The sequence below is a fragment of the Podarcis bocagei genome, assembly GCF_964188305.1.
Source record: "Podarcis bocagei genome assembly, chromosome: 7".
NCBI classification, from domain to species: domain Eukaryota; kingdom Metazoa; phylum Chordata; class Lepidosauria; order Squamata; family Lacertidae; genus Podarcis; species Podarcis bocagei.
In genome coordinates this window covers 12,068,443-12,090,259 of record NC_138132.1, presented here as the reverse complement: position 1 = coordinate 12,090,259, position 21,817 = coordinate 12,068,443, and the positions used below count along the sequence as shown (strand labels likewise).

General features: G+C 47.0%; 1 protein-coding gene across 12 annotated transcripts in view; it reads left to right on the top strand.

Annotated features, from left to right (window-relative positions):
* Positions 1-21,817, top strand: part of POU2F2 (POU class 2 homeobox 2) — a 104,855-nt gene that overhangs the window by 61,462 nt on the left and 21,576 nt on the right. For 10 of the 12 annotated variants that reach the window (XM_081200308.1, XM_081200311.1, XM_081200307.1 and 7 more), the window contains 3 exons: positions 17,977-18,042; positions 19,462-19,496; positions 19,620-19,676. In XM_081200308.1, the coding sequence (XP_081056434.1) occupies positions 17,977-18,042; positions 19,462-19,496; positions 19,620-19,676 (158 nt within the window). Of the gene's footprint in view, positions 1-6,148; positions 6,246-13,761; positions 13,886-17,976; positions 18,043-19,461; positions 19,497-19,619; positions 19,677-21,817 lie in introns of those variants that run through there. The other 2 variants (XM_081200302.1, XM_081200303.1) reach the window with 2 other exon arrangements.

Here is a 21,817-nt window from a genome sequence, read left to right as displayed (position 1 = left end):
CAATGACTCTTCAAATTTGTCCATGGAATGTTTTAGTGCTGAAGCTCTCTGAGGGTAAGTTCTAAATATTTCCCCTCCCTTCTGATCAACTCTTTCAAGGTGCAGTAGTCCCACCAGCTCCCCTTTTCAAAGAGTGCCAGATGTGAACCACACTCACAAAGGGATAATTGGGAGGATGCAGTAAGGCTCCTGATTATTCCTTTGCCAGTGTGTGCCAGTTAAATTTGGTGCCTGATGCAAGCCACACTACTTCAGCTGGGGTTGGGTGATTTGCCCATGCACCATGGATCAGCCCCACCCATCTGTCAAACGTGGCTAATGGTTTCAGGCACAATTTGACCCGGAAGTGGTTCCCTAGCCCTGTCTCAAAGGTACATAAGCTCTCTTTCCTACTTCGCATCTGGTTACCTTAGCCTTAATCCAAGAATGCAGATTCTGTGGCACTCTTGATGTTGTTGTATTCCAGCAACTTCCATCATTCCTGACTGGGCCGTGTTGGCTGGGGCTGATGGGAGTCCAACAATATCGTTTACCCCTTCTTTGCCTTTATCTTCAACGTGAAGCCATGGTTTGTGTATACTTGGCCTTGTAAGACACACACTCTGCACATGCTCACAGGCAATTTCTTTGCCCCTGCCTTGTGGTCTGTCAAAAAACAAACCTGCCAATTGAGCAAAGATGTTAATGCGGATACTGTGAACAGACTGGGGACAAGCAGGGCCGCTCGCTTGCGTTAATGTCCTCTTGTCAACACCCTCTGGTCTAAGAAACATGAAGCTGTGTCCCAAGAGAAGGCGCTTAAGGAGGGGAAAGACCTCTCTGTTGGACAGAGCAGCCAAGAAGGCCTCAGGCCTAGACCTAGGGCTAGGGTTGCCACTGAAATTTCACCTGAAGCAAAATTCGAGGCAAACATGCGTTGTGTTCCTCCAGAGGCGAAACACCCAAGGGAACTCAGAAGGGCACTGATGAGACGAACAACGTTTCACGGTGATCTTTTGCCACCACATTTCACTCCAAGTGAAATTTGGAGCTTGGAAATTCCGGGGTTTCTCCTCAGGCGAAACGCCTGGGGGAAAATCTCAGGAAAGCTAGAAGTTTCGACACAACCAGCAAAATAATATAGATAACAATCTACAGCAGAGGTTTGAGTACCCCTGTGCCATGGACCCAGGCTTCTTTAGCGGAGTGCACCTGCAAATATTGGTGTGGAAATTGCCAGCTGCCTATACAGGCAAGGGGAGAGATAGTGAGCCACAGACCCCCTCCTTCTCTCCCTGCACTCCACCCCATAACTTGTTGTGCCTTCTGCCACCTCACCCCCCCAAAACCTGCCCCATTCCCTGTACTTTCCCCCCGCCTGCTGCTCCCCTCCCCCGCCCTGCTCCCCCGGGAGCGCACTCTAATAATGTATTTGATCGACTGGCGGCCGCGGACAAGCGATTATTGTCTTGTAGGGAGTCAAAAGTATTGATCGGGGGAGAAATATGAGCAGCGCGATGGAGCCGGCGCGTCACATACAATAACCACAGCCCCGGGGGAGCGCCCGCGACACCGGCCGTCTCCTCTCATTACCGCCCGCCTCAGCCAGCCGCGGGGACAGGGAGACAGGGACCGGGCAGGGCGACTCTGCTCTTGCCCCTCAATGCTGACCCACAGGCCTATTGCTATTCCAGCCACAGGTTCCTCATAGACGGCATGGGTTGTGAGCTGGGGGGGGGGGTAGGGAGCATGACTGGCTCCTTAATGAATCTCTTTGCCCCCCTGAACAGCTCGGCTGGTGTGTCGCAGTCGCAACCTGTAGCTCTCCACTCCAGCAGAAAGAGGTCCTAATACTCAAGGTGGCCTGGGAGCGGGCATCTCTTCTGACCTGAAAGTCTGAGGATCTAATCCCAGAGATGTGGTGAGGTTGCTCTGTACATGTTCAGAGGCCCTCTGAGCTGAACCTTAGGTCAAAGGAAAGCCTGCCTGCGATCACATTCCCAAACTGGTTCACATCTCACAACTTTGATACCCTAGTTTGAGGGCAAACTTCAGCCTTCTTCTTGTACCCTGCATCAATGCATCGGCATCCCACTGTCTAGCAACTGCTGCTGACCTAACTCACAGTGAAGGATGCAGTGAGAATGGAGCATGAGGACTTTTTGCTGCCAGTCTAATTCGGGAACTCCTACTCCAAGAATTAAACACCGGTCCATTGTTCTTTTGTCACAGTAGAGTCAAACAGCCTTGGTTGCTTAGACTGCAGTCCCAAGCCTCCTAACCAAGCAATAACTCCCATTAAATTCAATCGGACATAATTCCAAGTAAGCATGTTTAGGATTGGGCTGCTGAAGTTTAGTTTAGTTTTAGTGATAGATCCCCTCTCTCAAAATCACAACTGCAGTGTTCCTATTTTGCAGGGCAAGAGCTGTACAGTACTTTCAAAGTTGCAAAACTGTTTTCGCAGTTTTTCGTTGTTGTTTGCAATGACTCTGTGAGGCAGGGCACTGTTCCCATTTTACATACATACTGTTGTATGTATTTTACATACATACTGTTCCCATTTTACAGGGACTGACATTGGATCACTGGCTTAAGGCCTCTTAACGAATAACTTGTTTTAATCCATGCTTTCCTGCTTTTGTTCACAAGCTGCTGGGCCCTTTTAAGTGAACGTGTATATAGAGCTGTCCTTATATAAAGAGTTCTTCTAGTCCAGTTATTGCCTACTTTGACTGATGGTGTCTCTCCAAGGACTCAAACAGAGTTCTTTCGCTTCTTTGCAATGTTGAGACTTTTAAAGTGAAGACACCAGGCTGGAGTCTAAAACATCTGGAGGGCACTAGGTTGGAGAAGGCTGTTCTGTTAGTTCTGGTACTATGTGTGGTGTGTGTGAAGTTTCTGTTACTCTGGGGCTCATAACCCTCTTATTCCAGCCCCTGGGCTCTCTAAACTTACATAAGCAGCTGTGGATATGTGCTTTTAACTCCCATACACCCAATTAGTCTAAGCCTAAATTAGTAGAGGCATGTGTGTGATTTTCTGGACGGCACAAGTTTTACTTGAAATGGGTTAGAGCAAAGGTGTACAAGATGGGATGTAAGCAATTTTCTGTCTTGGGAAATTGTTATTCATGGGTTTGTTAGGGGCATAGATTGTAGGTGTGTCTGGGTGGCCATGTGTCACAGTGTTCCTGGATATGTGTGCGCACAATTGCTTTCTCATGTATTTTAGGGGCTTTGCCCCTGGGCAAAGTCTGGCCTCTCAGTTGCCAATCCTGAAGGCAAAAGTGGGATGTGGATAAGCAGAACATGTGGCAATGAGACTTGGCAGCTGGTGAGCATGAATTGGGGCCTTTGCGCTTCAGCCCTCACTCCAGAGTGGCTCTCTGGCAGAACTAGCTGCTGATCTGAGCTGTGAATACAAATGGCTTGCTCCCACGTAGACATTGCATATAAGGGGTTCATGGAGAATAAAACTATCAATGGCTACTAGCCATGATGCCTGCGCTCTTTCTCCATTGTCAGTGGCAGTAATGCTTCTGAATACCAGTTGCTGGAAGCGAGAGTGCTCTCTTGTGCTCAGGTCCTGCTTGCAATCGTCCCAGAAGCATCTGATCGCATCTGGTTGACCACTGTGAGAACAGGATACTGGACTAGAGGGGTCATTGGCCTGATCCAGCAGGCTCTTCTTACGTTCTTATCTTGCATATAGTAAATAAATGATCTCAGGTCAGACTACTTGCATTACGAAAACCTCTAACCAATGATAAATCCATAATTATCACTGTCTGTATTTCTCTGTTTTTTCTTTCCTTCCTTCTCACTTTTAACAACTCCCCCACCCCCACCCCATCCCAAGCCATGTATATCTTTACCTGCAGCTCCAGATAATTATTTCATACATCTGATGAAGTGGGCTGTGGGCTCGGTCATAATAAATGTACTAGTCTTTAAGGAGCCGCAAGACTCTTCATTGCTTTTGCTGCAAGAGACTCGCACAGCTACCCCTCTGAAAAAAGCAAAACTCAGGGTACTCCTGGCTGTCCAAATGTGTGAGACTGTGAGTAGTAGTGTTTGGTGGGTGCACTGATGCTTTTGTGTGTGTGTGTGTGTGTGTGTGTGTTTGTGCATGTGTCACATTGCCGAGAGCGAATGTGATGGTCATCATGTGCAAGGGAGAGCCGTTGGGTGGGACCGTGCTGTCTCTCAGACTGGAACAGGCCACATCGCCACAGGTGAGTGTGAGAACTGGTGGCATGCTGCTTCCCCCCAGTGGTGAGTTGGCGAAAATGCAGAACCAACTGCTAGCATCGAGCAGCAGCTATCTGTTGTCTTACTTACTTGGCTTTTATGGGGCTTAGAGCTTATCCACATTTACCTTTTGCCCCACTCATTCCAGGCATAGGTCCATGCTTTCAAGCACTGTGTCTGATTGAATGCTAAAGAGCGGGCTTTTGCAGGGAAAGCTCTGGGACAAAAAAAGGGGCGCTCGGACTCAGAGCTTTAAAGTGTGGACCGTGTCTGGAAAGAGCAGAGGAAAGGTAAGTGTGGATAAACCCTGAGCCCCAGAATCTGTTTCGAATGCCAGAGGTCAGCCCTAGAGCATATGATGCAATAAGAAGACTGCCTCTGAGTATAAACAGAGTGGTTTTCTCTCATCACCAGTTAACCACAGCCAGGCCCCACATTTCTGATGTTTGGGGCGGGTTTCCAGGGTTCATCAGTCTGGAGTCACCCCAATTGTGAAGACAGAAAGGTGGTTCTTGTCCCTTCAGGGATAACTAAACCTGGTTGAGTAGATGCCTCACCATCTTAACATAATAAGCGCTACATTGAGTTGTCCGCAATGAGCTGTCAGGATATTCAGTTAAGAAGACCATCATTATGAGATTTCCTGTAAGAGGTAGGATGGGATTAGGATTGCTAGGTCCAGACCCTCAGAGATTGCATTTACCGTTTCAGGGCTGTTTCTCTGTCTTATCATCCAGACAGTCTGAGTCCTGCTATACCACCTGGGGACCCGAGGCACTTGCCTAGGGCCGTGTACACATTACTGGCTTAAAACACAGTTAGGCTGCTTGCCCCCCCCCCTAAAATCAGATCGAAGCTGGTTCTGGTTGGGGGAATGCATAAGAATGTAGTTTTTCCTAAGAAATGACAAGGCAGATACAGAATATCTATGGATTGTGACCAACCTGGTGCGAACGCTGCTTCCCAAAGCAGTGGTGAGGGCACACAGGATGCAGTGCAAACAGGATTGTGTGTACACAGCCCTGGACAGCACTTCTCCAGCCACCACCAAAGGGGTTCAGTTTCCTTTTTCCCCAGTCCCACATTAGCACACATGCTTCCGCTGCTAAGGACATGCCAACCAATAGATAGGGATTGTGACAGCAGCTGCAGAAGGAGTACCTAGTAGGCCTGGGAGCCAGGTTTTAAGGATTGTCTGGATGAACAAGTCCTTGACCCAAGAGAACTAAAGTCCACTGAGAGGTGTCAGGGGCAGTGGCAAGCTGGAGGTCGATGGGAAATGTGTTGTACATCCAAGGGAGGTCCTAAGGCTCTTGACAAGCTATTGGCTATAAGCAGTATTTGAGGTGGGATGTAGGACTGGAGTTGCAGGATCTAGTTTGTGTGTGTGTTTTGGGGAGAGGAACTGTGTTGCTGTTTTAATCTTTCAGCTAGCATGCCAAAAGGATTATAAATGGTCCCACCCACATTAGGGTTTGGGGCTGGGCATTATTCCAGATTCAAGAGAAAAATTGTCTGTGCTCATGCCCAGGTATGTAGTACAGCATGTGTGAGAGAATGTGGTGGCGTGGTGAGTGCATTTTGCATAACCCTTCACACCACATCTCTGTTGGGTGTCCAGGAGTGTATGCATCAGAGCCCTGGTATGGCAAGCACAAAGGGGAGGGCAGCACCTGTGGGCAACAAGGGTAATTGGCAGGTAACACACATGCCCACGCACATGTGTTTGTTGTGTGCCAGTCCTTGCAGTGTTCTTTGCTCCCACCCCCCAACATACCGCTATGGCTTCTTCCTCCCAGCTGCTTCCTGCCACATTCACTGTTCTTGCTTCTGAAGCACCAGGGGACTCCCCCGGCTCTGCCCCAAGCTCAGAGGCCCTTCCTTGTCCCGCCATCCGCTCTTCCCCTCTCTGGAAGAGGTACCGGCTGTCAGCGGCAGGCAGGGCTCTCCAATGCTCTCTCTCCTGCACCAGAAGCATCGTTGCCATGGTGAACTCAGGGCTGTGGGCGGCAGGTAAGTGCCAGAGGATATACTGGTGCCAAACTGAGTGCATGGGCCACAAACAAAACTGCCCCTGTCACACCCCACTTTCAGCACTTTTTGAAAACTATTGTCTATTGCCAGCCCTGTCTTCTCTGCAGCTCAGTGCAAAGGTGAAGGGAGAGGATAGGGTTAGGGGAAAGAAACTCCAGTAGGCCTGAGGTCAGGGCTGGAGCATGGAGTTGGGGATAAGCGGCAAAAGCACACTGGGACTTACGGATGAAAAGTATTTGAAACAGAGGGGAGCATTCTAGCTTTTCTCTAGTGGGGCTCCTGTGCCCAAGAGCTCCCTGCCAGGCAGAAAGCCAGCTGGAATGTTTTTGTCCCTGCATAGAGATGTGGGCTTGGGGGTGGGATGGTGGGAAGCGCCACACCTAATTTCTGCTGTTAAAGTCACAGGAGCCCTGCTGGGAAAAAGGTGGCAACCTGACTAAGAGCACAGGCCAAGATTTCCAACTTTGCAAGCAACCACAGTAGCTGTGCCTTCAGCAACAACTTGATGTACAGCCATTAGCAAGTGATGCTTATCTCCTTGCTGCGAAAAGTTTCACTTGCTGATTTCTGCAGAGCGAGGTACTGTTAAAAGCACAGGCTCTGGTCACTATGCAAACCGAGCTGGCTGCGAGGGTAGTCCCAAACTTATTTCTATCCTGCAGCGTACTGATGAAGAACCTGTGGCCCTTGTGATGTTGCTGGGCCACAGTTCCCTTTAACCCTGTCCATTGAACGAGCTGGCTGGGGTTGACAAGAGCTTGAGTCCAACGACATCTCTAGAGTCACTGCTTCCCCACCATTGCTACATAACTGTAGATTGAAGCAAACAAACCAGTTTACTCTCCCTGTTCCCCTCAGGCTTCCAAATTCCTGCAAGGCTTCCTGAAATCCAAGGAGACAGCAGGCTGTCCCATGCAAAAGAAGACACTGTCCCTGTATCTGTCATAGCTGCTTGCACGGTACTATTTTTGCAGGTGCAGCTTGTTGTGCAGGAGCAAAAACAGATTCCCATTCCTGCAAAATGATTAAAACGGCTCAGAGCTCTGCCTTCCTTTGTATCTGGCTACCTTAGCTGTTTCCATCCCAGTGTTTTCCTGCAGAGGGTGCTGTAGAGAGCCAAGGCAGGAGAATGAGGACCGGCTGCTAGGGGTAGGAGGAGCGCTGCCCGGAGGCTGGTTTCTGGGCTTCTGTTTTTAGCTGGGGTTTCAGTAAATTGGAGTCTGTTTTTAAAACATCTAAAAATGTGAAAGGGAAGCAGAAGTGAAAGCCAGCAAAGGGTGGCCGGCAGTTTGGAGGACTGCGGTGGAGGAGGGGAGAGGCTGGAGAAGCATCATCTCTCAGGTCCAGCTGTAGCTGCCAGGTTCCCCTGAGAGAGAACTTGTGCAAATTTAAGAGCCATAGTGAGGAGGAAACTCCTGAAATTATTTCATGAGTGACGTGACAATTGGTAAAATTGCCACTTTAAAAAAATAGGCCCTGCTCCTGTATCTCTATAGCAGTAATTCGAGATTAAGACATTCAGCTGGTGAAGCTTTTCTGGATGTGGAGATAAAACTTTCCCCAACAGATTTCTGAAGAAATTCTTGTATGTCTGGCTGCTGTTAAAGGCAGAGGGGCAGGACCCCTGAAAACGTCTTACTTCCCTAAAGCAGCAGTCTTGGGCCTTTTCAGATTCAGGACACGCTTTTTCACGCTGCTTTGCAACTTCAGACCCACTCTTCAATTTTCTGCCATTTGTACGTTTTTCTTCTCCCTCTGTTTTTCGCCATTTCTGGGCTCTTCCTTAGTGTCAACATCTTCAGATGGGATTCCATCGCATAGTGACACATTCAGGCTGCACAATTTGGAGTTCTTGCTCAGCAAACCTGCTTCCCCAAAGAAGCAGACTTTCTGTGGTAAGCAAAGTGGAAACCGTATGATGACATCCTCTTGACAATAAGGATGACAAAATCTACCCATTCGGGTTTCTCGGAGTTTCTTATTTTTCCAGTCTTAAATGCAATTCTCCACATTTCCACATGAGCTTGCAACTTAAAGAAGAAGAAAAAGTTCTCACAAAAACTCACCAGCATTTTAGTGTGAATTTTCCCTAATATATGCACACATGTCTGTTTGTGTGCAATTTTACCTAACTCAGAGAACTGAATTTTGAAGAATGCCTGTGTTTTGGTTTGTGTATTGTTTTGGAAAGTACGTAAAGTATGTAAATTCATCTTTAAATAAGGACTGAATAGGATCCCACCCCCCACCCAATCTCTCTTTGAATCAGTGTCTCCTGCAAACAAATCAGAATAAATTCTCAATAAAAAGCCAGCATAGTCTAACCTCCTTGCAAACAGATCAAGATGATTGCTCAAGAAATAGATTGTTTGGAAGCAACATCTCTCTGCCTCTCTCCCCTTATCTTCTCCAATTGTCTGTTTCTCTGTGTGTTTCTTTTCCTTTTAAAAAAAGACAGTAAGCAAAAGAGTTTTGGTGCCTGTGGTCTCACCAACTTTAGGTGAGGGTGCAGTAACTCACTTGTGGGTACCAACCCCACCGGTTGACGACCAGCGCTGAAGCATCTTTGAATGTGGGATGGCTCAGTTGGTAGAGCATGAGACTCTTAATTTCAGGGTCACAGGTTGGAGCCCCACATTGGGCAAAAGGATTCCTGCATTGCAGGGGGTTGGATTACATGACCCTTGTGGCCCCTTCCAACGTTACAGTTCTAGGATTCTATGGATGCTACAGGTATTGGAGACACTAGCTGCCTTCAGATAAGTCTGAGAAGACTGTAAAGAACAGAATTGCCAGATTGTAACCTAGAGAATTTACTTCTGCTTTAAACCATACTCACATAGCAGAAGAAGTTGCTGCTTCTGGGCCTCCTACCCTAACCTTTCCCACATCTTGCTGCTGAAAGAATGAGAAAGGAGGATGGAGGGCAAACAGAGGACTGACTGGGACAGGAGATGCAGCTGGACACGCTTTCACTGCTTTTGTGTGGTTAAAAAGTAAAAGGTAGAATCTCTGGGTTGTAACCTGATAGCCATAGTGTAAAAATATATCTCAGATACAAACAATCCTGTTCATAAACAATATGTTTTCACACACACCTGTTACTCACTTTGTGCACATAGATGCACACAGCCATGCATAACACCCCAAGCATCTTGCACGTGCACACATTACCACTTTTAGTGCTGCTGTTTCAGTTTGGCTGAGTGTCAGCGGTGTGCTAGGCCCTGTTCAGAATTTGCAAGAAAAGTAAAAATTCAGTAAGCGAAGCCTTTGCAGTAGGACAGAGTTTTTGTTGTTGTTGTTTGCAGATCACAACACATTTTTCCTGCGATCCATATATTATTTTTATATTTCTTGTTTACTGAATATATTGGTCGCTTTTTAACCAAGGCAAGCCAAAGCAACCTACAGTATATAAACAAACACATCTATGAAAACTGGCATAAAAAGACAAAGAAAAATCTAAACGGCAGATCTGTTTTTTAAAAAAATCTAGATTAAAACACCCCACCCACCAGGGGTGCCAACTTGAATAAAATATTGTGGGGGCCCAGGTAAGCCCCGCCCCACAAAATTGATAACATGATGCAGTCCGCACACACCATTTGAATGGGAATGTCCGTCAACTTTGTGGAGGCCCGTCCCCCTAAAATATTTTATTGTGGGGGCCAATGCCCCCACAACCCTCAGGAGTTGGCTCCTATGCCACCCACTCAAAGCTACAAAAAATTAAAAGCCAAAGGCCTGGGGGAAAAAGTAATGTAATGTAATGTATTGATGGTGCCAGGCGAGCCTCACCAGGGAGAGCATTCGACAAACAGGGAGCCACCACTGACAGGGCCCGTTCTCCTGTTGCTGCCCTCTGGTCCTCCCATGAATGGCCTCAGAGGACAATTTCATGGGTTGGTTCATATGGGGAGAGGCAGTCCTTGAGGTATTGGGGTCCTGAGCCACATGAGACTTTATCTGTCAAACAAACACTTTGAATTGGGCCAGGAAACTAATTGGCAGCCAGTGCAGTTGGGCCAGGATTGGTATTATGCACTCAGACTGTACTTCCCCAGTGAGAAAGACCTCTGCAGAACTACTTTCTTGTACATGCCACACAAGTGTCATTTCTCTTGTCTTTTTGGCACCTAATTTTTCAGCGCCTTCCTTTTTTCACAAGCCTTTTAAGCAAAGATTTTTAGATAGCAGATATACCTGATTTGAATTTCTATTAATTGTTTATGTTTTTTATTGTTAATTATTTTGAAATGATTTCATGGGAAGTAATTCATAAGCTGAATAAGTAATTGTAAATTGTAAATAAATAACAGAGAAACTGACATAATTCTTACCCACTGTCAAAATATTTTAGGGCTGCCACATTTTCATCTTGCTGGGCTCCTGCATCTTTAGTATTTGTTAGTCCTTTGTAATATTTGATCCCGGAACTCCCTGACAGGCAGAAATTCAATACAGAAGGGTTTTCCTATCCACATTAGAAAACGTGTTGCCATTTAAATTTTCTGTTTGTCACAGAAGTCTTGCTAGGAGTTTGGTGTGTGTGTGTGCACATACCAATTCCTCATAGGGTTTGATCAACAAAATCTAATCCTTTTGGGTTTAAGAATGGTATCTTAATTCCTTGTATTTGTAAATTGAATGAACGAGCCCATTGATGGGAAGGTGCATTTAATCTGAAAATTAACAACATTCAAAGAAGGTGAGTTTGGATGTCATGTTTGTGCATCTTGTGGGCGGGGAGGGGGGGCGTAACCCTTTAGCTTATTATTCTTTCTCAAAACCAACTTGCTTGCCTCTTACTCATACATACCTACTGCCTCCCCATTATCTTTGATCAGAGGTTATAGAAACTGCTGATTTTTATCATTCTCACTATCAGTCACCTTACTGTAGGTTGCTTGCAGCAATGAGTTCCACCTATACTGATCATTCTGTGTACAGTGCTGCCACCTGTTCCTCCTGCAGCTACTCCTGCCTCTAACAGCAGTTTGACACTCAGAAATGGAGTAGGTGAACTTTTGCCCATCATTTCATCAACACAGCAGGAAAAAAAGCTTCAGCTGTTTTATTTTTGCTTGTCATTGTCATTTTAAAAGGAGGCAAGCTAATTGTGAATATTCCTCAGTATCGTTTTGAACCTTCTTTAACTTCTGATGTTGCTTCACATCTACATCACCCCCTTCTAGATCTTGATTGCCATGAATCCCATGGAGATATCATGGAGGGGAATGGTTGGATTCTGAGGATGAATGGGTGGAGCTCGGGGAGTTGGAAATGGATGACCTTGGGCAGCGTGCTAGTGAAAAGGGGAATGTGACATTGGGACCCTGAGATGTGCCTGAGTAGGCCAGAAGTCTAGGGAGTGGAGAGCTGGATCCAGGGCAGGGTTGGCAGAGGGCTGTTTCACCGCATGACATCAGACACTCCTAGTCAGATCAAGCCAGTGTGAACCAGCCAATTTGCTTGCAGTGAGGACCAGGACAGTTTGGTCGAACCCCTACAAGCCCAGACCTCACATCAAGACTGGTGACCAATAATTGCATGGCAACAACTAGGACAACTTCATTGTAACCATGGTCAAGTCCTTCCAGCACCCTTACAAGAAGAAGACACCCACACGCTGGCTTTAAAAATCAGAGGCATGGGAGAGAATCAGTGGGTGATTACACCAGTTCATTTAGACTGTAGGCCCAGGACTGGAATTGAAATGAAAAGGTGTATATGCTGCAGTACCAGTTGATGCTAAATGATGAGATCCTTGATGAATTGGGGCAAACAGCTCGGCCTGGCATCTGATCAGCCCTCATTCAGCTGTGCCTGAAAATAGGCGGTAGACCTGAAGGTTGCCTGGAGTTCCAGTACCACGCTCCGGCACACATTTCCCATTGTAGTGTGCGAACATCGTCAGTTTCAGGGGAGGAACCTATTGCAGATCGGATTAGCATGTCCCCGGTTGATGGAGGATGAGAAGACAGGAAGGTGAAAGAAGTGTGTGTGCCTCTGTTGTGGGAAGGTGAGGCACTGTGCCATGGTATGTTCAGCCAAGGTGGTTGTCAAGACTCTGGTACTAGAAAACTCAAAATCCTAACTTTGGTAGAGGTCTGGGAGCTGGGACCAAAGAAGGAGTGTGGATCTTCCCAGAAGGCCCCTGAAGCTCCACCACCACTCAAATCAGCCATCACCTTGCCTACTGTCTTGCACACCCCTTTGGGGAAAGGGGTGCCTACTTGACTTGAGTCATGATAGACTCAGGACCCTCTAGCAATTTCCTGGATTGGGACATTGCCAATCAGCCGGGCATTGGTTCATGGGAGCTCAGTGAGTCACTCTTCATGGATGCCATTGACAGTAGAGCAATGGTGCCTGGCACAATCATGCGGGTGACTGCACCTGCTACTCCTGAAGTTGCTGGACCCCCAAGAAGAGCTGACATATTACCTGGCAACCCCACCATGCTTTCCCATTATGCTGGGGGCTGCCCTGGTGCACTCAGCACAACTTGTGCATCTCGTGGGGGCAGCGGTCCCTGGCATTTTCACTTCTATCAGCAATACTACAAGAAAACAGAGGATGTGTTTGCTGCAGCCACTGCACTTTCTTCCCCTGAAAACACCTTGCCCCCTTTCACAGCAAACAAGGACAAACTCCCAGCCAAGTATGACATCTTTCAGGATGTGTCCTGCAAGAAAGAGGCTGGCAAGCTACCACCACACTTGTCCCTACACTGTGTCTATGGTACCGCAGCATCCCCATCGCCACTGAGATGGACCCAGGCATAGTGTGGTTTGACCAAGCAGCCACATGGGGTTCACAAATTACTCCTGGAAGTTCATTGTCTCCTTCTCTTGCCTCACTGTGCCATTGACCAACTGCCTCAAAGGTGGGAAATCCTTTCAGTGGACCGAGAAGGCTCAAGAGGGTTTTCATGGTTGAAAACAATGCCTCTGATGTGCCTATTGGGGTAGTGTTATTGTAGGCCAACCAAGGAGAAGGAGTTGGTTCTGTGCGCATACGATTCTCAGAAACTGACCCCTCCCAAGCAGACCTGCTCCAAATGGAAGAAATGAGGAAAATGCACTGGAATATGTGGGATAACGCTCACTTGATGAAACGTCATCTGATCTCCCCACAACCAAATCATGATGAGTACTTATTAAATAGCCAACATGGCCAATCTTTCTGCAAACAAAGCAGCCTAGATGCTCATTTAAAAGGTTGCCTGGAAGCGACCAATAACATTCTTATCATACCTACTAATAGTGAACTCATGAGTGCCATTCCCTAGGAAGCCAAAATAGCAATAAGGGAGGTATTGGCCAGCTTGGAGGCATCTTGTGCATTGCAAAACTAGTTTTTTTGGGGGGGAGACCCCAGAACAGCACACTTGGTAGTTACAGAATTTTGAATGTCCACTGGAGTGGGGATGAAATCAAGTATCTGGGGAAATGGCATGACTGGCTGGAACCCTGAACCAAGAGCATTTTGCTCTGCAACATTTTATTGCATGTCCCACTTATTACCCAGAATGTTTTGTTTATTTCTCTCAGCATGTGGCTAATTGAAGGGTGCTGGAAGGCAGAGCAGGAAGGAGAGTTTGGGGAATCTTGGTGTGTATTTGACCCCATCCGCACTGTACATTTAAAGGAGTATCATACCACTTTAAACAATCATGGCTTCCCCCAAAGAACCCTGGGAACCATAGTGCTAAGAATTGTTAGGAGACCTCTATTGTACTCACAGAGCTACAGTCTCCAGATTTCCCTGGGAACAGGGATTGATTGTTGAACCACTCTGGGAATGGTATCTCTGTGAGAGGAATAGGAGTCTGTCTGTTATTCCCCTCGCAGTGCTACAATTTCCAGAGTGGTTTAACAGTCTACCCCCTTCTCACAGGGAATTCTGGGAACTGTCATTCCATGAGGGAAATGAGGGTTTCCTAACAACTCTCAGTACAGTGGTGCCTCGCAAGACGAAATTAATTCGTTCCGTGAGTTTTGTCGCCTTGCGATTTTTTTCGTCTTGCGAAGCACGGTGTCGGGAAAGTTTTGGAAAAGCTTCAAAAATCACCAAAGTCTTTAAAAACCTCAAAAAAGGCTACCACACCGCGTTCTATGAGTTGCTCCTCGAAGTCAAGTCGCAACTGTATTAACGGTGTTAAGAAAAAGGAAACAAACTTGCAAAACGTTTCCGTCTTGCGAAGCAAGCCCATAGGGGAAATCGTCTTGCGAAGCAGCTCAAAAAACAAAAAACCCTTTCGTCTAGCGAGTTTTTTGTCTTGCAAGGCATTTGTCTTGCGAGGTACCACTGTACCCTTAACAAACTACTTTTGCCAGAATTCTTAGGGGGAAGCCATGACCGCTTAAAGTGCTTAAACCGTATGGTGTGAATGTGACAGATGCCTGTGGCTGGTGCGACTCAGCAGCCAACATCTGGAGGGCCACAGAGCCCCCAGCCCTACACACATGAGTGCTCAGGCCAGCCCACTCATGAGGCAGAGTGAAGCAACAGCCTCGGGTGGCAGAATACTGTGGGGTGGCACTCCCACAAGGTTGCATGGCAGCTGCAGTGGCAGCTTCCAGTGAGATTTCATGTTTTCCAACGCATGCATGGCAAAAATTCTCCTTTTTGGTGGAGTTAGGTGATCAAACTAACCCAGGTGAGAGAGAGCTCACCTCAGAGTAGTTTGCCCGTTGTCAGGAACTCTCTGTGCCACACTGCCTGGCTGCAAGTGGAATCCTTGCCCTCCTCTACCATCCCCACAGCTGCTCCCCCCAGATTTCTGATCAGGTACAGAATACGGTGCTACACGTTGCCTAGAGGATGTGTTTTATGAGGTGACTAATATAACTAAAAATAAATAAGCGTGGTAAAATTCTCCTCAGCCTTTGACAGGATGATGCAGGGCACCGATACAGATGACCAAATTGCACCCTGGGAAACGTATAACCGTTTGTATATCGTCTTGTCAGGAGAATTTTTGCCACACGGAAGTTAGCAAAATGGTTGCCTGTGATGGACTTAATGTGCAGCTACCACTGTTACACATGCACTTCAGCTACAATTCGTTGGATGTTATTCATTTAATGAGAGGACCCAACTCAGGGGGTGGCCCCACTTTTTCTTGGACTCTCCACCCGTCAACTGCCCCCCACATCGCATGCTGAGGTCTAGCCTAGCTCAACAGGGCTTCCTTATTAGAGTGTGACTCATTAAGCATATGCAAATCAGACAAGAACAGCCAGTGATAAGGCTCCAGTCTTGGGGGTGGGAAACAGAAAAGACATCTTAAGAGGAAGGCAACTCTCTACCCCCCTATCCCTGTCCTGCACTACAGGGCTGGTCCAGGTAGGAGCTAGAGGGCCAGGAGAGGGCAAAAGAGACCCTGGAAGCAAGGAGGGCGTTCCTTTTTTAAAATTGCTTTGGGTGAGGCAGCTTTTAGGCCAGACTGGAGCGAGAAAAGCAGTGTAAAACCTGCTCACTAAAGCTTTCCATTGTGAATGGTGGGGGTGGAGGGAGAGTTGACTTTGATCACTTTCAGTTATCATAGTATGTAGGCCCAGCCATGCCCGAAATGGTTACAGTTGTGTTCCTCAGCTGGGGCTGGTTGTTATTAAGAAAGAAATTTCCCCCACTTCAAGCTAAGATACGTGCAGTTCTAGCACGGGACCAAAAGTACCCAGAGCGGGGAAGTCCACCCTCTGACTCTCCCCAGTTGCATCCAAATCACACCTTCCCCTCCCAGGTACCTCTCAGTGTTGTGCGTGCCTTGCTTGGCTGCATCTACTGGCAGCACGTTCACTAAGGGCAGGATTAGGTAATTTGATTTGTGGGGATCTTGGGGGCCAGGAACTGATATGGATGACTTTGTGGTTTTAGCAATCTGTGGAAGTTTCGTTTCGTTTTGTTATTTCTATTCCCCGTTTCTCAACTTCGTGAAGCTGGGCGAGTGGTTGCCTAGGCCCTTCTCTTGCAAGGTTTCACTTTCTGATCTGAGCTGCTGGGGTCTCCCCAAACATATTGGGCCTTTCCAAAGAGTGTTCTATAGAATAGATTTTCGTAGTGCTAAAGTCACACAAACTAGGGTCTAGCATCTGTAGTGCAATATCTTACTCCTTTGCAGTGTAGCTTGGGAGGTGGTGGGAAGGAGAGGATGTAGCGTATGTTGGAAAGCAAAAGTATGCCTCTTTTTATTTATTTTGTGCACATGATCCATGTTAGAAAAAAAGCAACCTTTAGCTCTCATCTTTGCACCTTCTGCCATGCCATGCTATTTGGATCCAGTTATGTATAAATAGGGGTATGGGAAAGCGGGGAAGGAGTCAAGTTTGTTGTTGATGCCAAATTATTTAGGAGAATCAAAAAATTCAACAGAACTAAATGAAAAACATGATGGCAGTAAGATTGCAAAATGAGATGATGATGATGATGATGATGATGATACCCTGCCCATCTGGCTAGGTTTCCCCAACCACTCTGAGCAGCTTCCAGCAAAAGATAAAAACATAATAAAATGTCAAGCATTAAAAACTTCCCAATACCGGGCTGCCTTCAGATGTCTTCTAGAAGTTGTGTAGTTCTTTATCTCCTTGACATCTGATGGGAGGGCGTTCCACAGGGCGGGTGCCACTGCTGAGAAGGCCCTCTGCCTGGTTCCCTGTAGCTTCACTTCTTGTGGGAGGGAACTGTCAGAAGACCCTCGGAGCTGGACCTCAGTGTCCGGGCTGAATGATGGGGGGACCACCTCCTGCAGTGAGCACTGGAAGGGAGGATAAGTGGCCTTTAGAGGCCTGGTCCTCTAATGGATATTCCTCCTCTGAATTTTTCGCTTCCATTAAAAATAGAAAGAAAATATTGTTTTTACTTGCAGGAGGTAACTAGGAAAAACATGCAAGCTATTGCTCACCAAAAAGTAAACTGCTTTTCAGTGTTGGCCACTGAAATGTCTTTCCATTATATTGGTCAAGATATAGTAAGACAGAGATGGGAATCTGCCAGAAGTTATTAGACTCCATTTTCCATCAGCCTTAGCCAGCAGGGCCAATGGCCAGCAGGGCCGGAGGCTCCAGAGGGTGGCACTACTGCCACTGTGCACCCACTGCATGCCACCTCCAGTTGCCCACAGGGCACAAACTGCTGCTGGGTGACCTCTTCCTCCTCCTGTTCCTCTGCCACTGTGACTGTGTCCTCCCCACTGTTGCGTCTCCTCTTACACTGCCTGGAGGCAGCCTGGCAAAGCTGTGGTTTGCTTGGCTGGCAGGTGGTCTGCTGTGTAAGCTGTGGAGAGGTGGGGATAGATGGGGGGCTGCGGCGGAGGAGCAGGAGCAGGTGCCGAGCACTGGGCAGTAGATGCCCAGCGCTGATGAAGATCAGGAGTGGGCAGAGGAGGGGGGATAGCTCCAGGGCTTTTGTCTCAAGCAGCAAAACGACCTGGGCTGGCCTTTAATGGTCAGGGATGATGGGAGATGGAGTCCAATAACGCAGGAGAGCCACAGATTGCCCATCCCTGATCCAACTAGGCATATATTTTCAAATTCTATGTACTGTAAATGTTGCTGTATTGATATTTAAATACTTTAGATTAGTATTTAGGTTCTGGGTGTTCTGCTCTGATTCCCCCCACTGCTGCTTAGTGTACCGTCACAATCTGATGTAGCGCTCACCCCCATTTTCTTTCCACCCTCTTTTCTTTCTCTCATAGAAGTAAGAATGTCTAAGCCCCTGGAGCTGGAGAAGGCGCGGCTGGAGCTGCAAGAGGAGCACACAGGTAGCAGTGCCTGGAGGGAAGGGATGGGGATTTGGTCGTTCATTATAATTTTTATGAACTAGCAAAATATCTGTCATTATGAGTTTTGAAAAGTGGGTGAGGGATGGGAGACTGCTGTGATGTGCACAGTGATCTCTAGAGTGATCTCACCTCAGTACAGACTTCTGTGCTCCCCCGTCACCCAACAACGGTGCCCAAAAGCCATTTTCCTTTGTCCCATAACCCCACAGTTGCAGGGAGACCATGCCTCAGCTTTCATTTGCATTGCTCTGTCCTGAGTTCCATTCTTTGGTCCTACTGGAATGTGACAAACCGACTAGCTTAGGAACTAGCCTTCATATATTGTAATATATGAAACACATGTTTTGTGATATGTACACTTCTTGTTTATTTTGTAAACTGCCCTGGGGTGATCATCTCCTCCTCCTCCTCCTCCTCCTCCTCCTCCTCCTCCTCCTCCTCCTCCTCCTCCTCCTCCTCCTTACTGTTATTGTAAAATAAATCCTCCCAATGTTCTGCATTTTAATAAGTTTTTCAGACCCAATAAATTAGACTAAGCAATAAAAATGCAACTAAGATAACATACGATTTGCACTAGCAAGTTTTTGAATGAGTCTTAGTGAAGCAAATTTGGGGGAGAGGGGCAAAGTTAGGCGTGATGAAAAATGGTCATGTGGGGTGTCTGGGGGCTGAGAAGAGAAGCAGTGAGAAGTCCTGAAAGTGATTGTTTTAGGGGAGCAGAAGGAATGAAGCAGAGAATAAATGTTAGAAGGAAGGCTGGGTGGAAAGAAGCAGCCAATGTTTGGTACATGGCCATGCCACTTACCGTAACTGTTTAGTGGGCCAGATTACCCCTTGGTAGAAAGAAGGGAAAGCACCAAATATCAGACAAAAAGCGGGGAGACCTCAGAGGTTTGCCTACCTCTATAAACATGCTACATGTACAATGCATTAAACATTCAGAAAAAAGCTTGTGTCTTTAGAATTTACTGTAATGTAGAAATGAATGCAAATATTACATACATAACCACCTAGCCTTTATATTATAACAATTCATTTCAAAAATGTAATTAAGTCCCTTTCTTTAAAACCATACCAGCATTGTCCAAAACGCCAGAATTATAGTATGGTTTGCATATATATCTTGATTTTAGAGTGATCCTACACTTGGGCATGTGTGTTCATGCACGTACAGTACCATAAGAAACCTCATAGCCATGACTGAAATCCTGCAAGTGACAGAGAAAGGCGCAGGACCTGTGGGGAGAGGAGGAGAAGAAACAGGCATGGCAGGCTTGATGTGGCCTTTGGGACTCTTATTTGAGAATGTAGGCCTTGGGAGGAGGGTTCAAGGGATGGGGATTATTGAAGAGATGGCTTTGTATGGAAGCTTTATGACAATTATCTCCTTGGTTTCAGATACAGAAAGAAATGGACCTGACACAAACCACCAGGTGAGAAAGGTTGGCCAGAAGCTGGAGGTTTATAGTAGTGGCACAAATGTTGTTGTGGCAGACAAGGGGCATGCTCTTAGTCTGTTGATGCTGACTTCCTTTTTCTCTCTTTGTCCCTTGCAGACCCAGCAGAGCAAACCTTCCCCGTTCTCCCCATCCCCAACCAGCACCGGCACCAAGGTAAGTGGCATCCTCTAGCTTCCACTAGCACCACTGCAGAGGACATTGTTTCTCTGCCAGTTCTCACCATACTCAAAAGAGAAGACAGTTTCCCATACATGCTTGTAATAACAGTGGTCTCCGCCACTAGGGACCATCTTCCAGCAGTTTGCAGGGCTGCTTTTTTGTGCTTCTTTGTGCTCCCCTATATGGGGAACAAGGTTAAGTTCAAATCCCCGTGGTGGGGGTGAGTTCCTGTTGCTCAGTCCCAGCTCCTGCCAACCTAGCAGTTCAAAAGCACGTCAAAGTGCAAGTAGATAAATAGGTACCACTCTGGTGGGAAGGTAAACGGCATTTCTGTGCGCTGCTCTGGTTCGCCAGAAGCGGCTTAGTCATGCTGGCCACATGCCCCGGAAGCTGTATGCTGGCTCCCTCGGCTAATAAAGCGAGATGAGCGCCGCAACCCCAGAGTTGTCCGCGACTGGACCTAATGGTCAGGGGTCCCTTTACCTTTACCTTTTAGGTACCATCTATGGGGAATAAAAATGTCACCTCTTATCTGCAACTACCATAGCCAAGTCTAGGAGAATGGAGATCAGAGAGGGAAGAAATCAGGTTGCAGGTTATAATATTAATGAGGAAATAGGAATCCAATTTTGCAGTGCCTCTGACTGGGGAACCTCTGAACTTTGGCACCCAAGCCACACTACCCCTCCACAAGGAGGAGAGATTTGCTTGTTTTGTGAATGGATGTGTGTGTGTGTATGAATAAATAAATGTGTGTGTATATGTTAATAGGTAAAAATAAAGGTAAAATATGTTAATAGTTAATAGGTGTGTTAATAGTTGTATGTGTGTATGTTCTGGAATGTGGATTCCAGCAGCTTCTAATGGAGGTAAAGTGGACCTTGGCTCTGTGTCCTGCAATAATGCTTTATCATAAGTAAAGGTAAAGGGACCCCTGACCGTTAGGTCCAGTCGTGACCGACTCTGGGGTTGCGGCACTCATCTTGCTTTGCTGGCCGAGGGAGCCAGCCTACAGATTCCGGGTCATGTAGCCAGCATGACTAAGCCGCTTCTGGCAAACCAGAGCAGCGCACGAAAATGACATTTACCTTCCTGCCGGAGCAGTACCTATTTATCTACTTGCACTTTGACGTGCTTTCGAACTGCTAGGTTGGCAGGAGCAGGGACCGAGCAACGGGAGCTCATCCTGTCGCGGGGATTCGAACTGCCAACCTTCTGATCGGCAAGTCCTAGGCTCTGTGGTTTAACCCACAGTGCCACCCGCGTCCCAATGCTTTATCATATCACATGTTAAATAATAATAATAACATGGGTCAGTGGGAGCATTTGGGTGAAAAAGGAGGTTGAGGTATCTAGCTATGTTCACTAGCAGCTGCCACCAGAGGGAGCACTGTATCAATTTGCAGTGCCCTTCGTGAAGCGGGTAGCTGAATTCTAATCTTCACAGTGGTTTGGGAGGTGCAAATCAAGCCAGAACAAATTCCTGAAGTATCCCTGTTTATTATGATAGAGGGGTATAAAATTATGCATGGTATGAAAAGAGTGTATAAGAGACTCCCCCCACCCCCATCATAATACTAGGACCTAGGGACATCCAATAAAGCTACATCTTGGAAGTTTCAGAACAGACAAAAGAAAGTACTTTTTTCACCCAGCACGCATTTAAACCATGCAATTCACTACCAAAGATGTTGTGAAGGCTTCAAACTTAGCTGGCTTGAAAATGGGATTAGACAGATTCATAGAGGATAAGGCTATCAGCAGTGGTGGAGCTAGCTGCTCCGGCACCTGGAGCAGGGCATATGCTGGGCGAGGCTAGCCGCCTGCAGGGGCAGGGCTAGCCACCAGGAGTGCCAACGAGTCTTGGGGGGGGGGTGTGCTCCGGCCGGCGAGAGCCTTTCATGTTGAATACGCTGATAAGTTTAGGCATTAGATTTATTAGAGTGAAAAGAATTTGGAAAGGACAGGAAGCCAAGTTTACATTCCATTCTCCTTCTCAATGCTCCTCCTTGATTCTCTGAAGACAAGTGGTCCAGAGGGCTGTTTAAATGCCTTTTTACAAAAAGGATTTTCGAATGGCCTATGCTGTGCTTTGAAATCCCAATAAGTGGGGCTGCAAAGGGTAACATGACCTG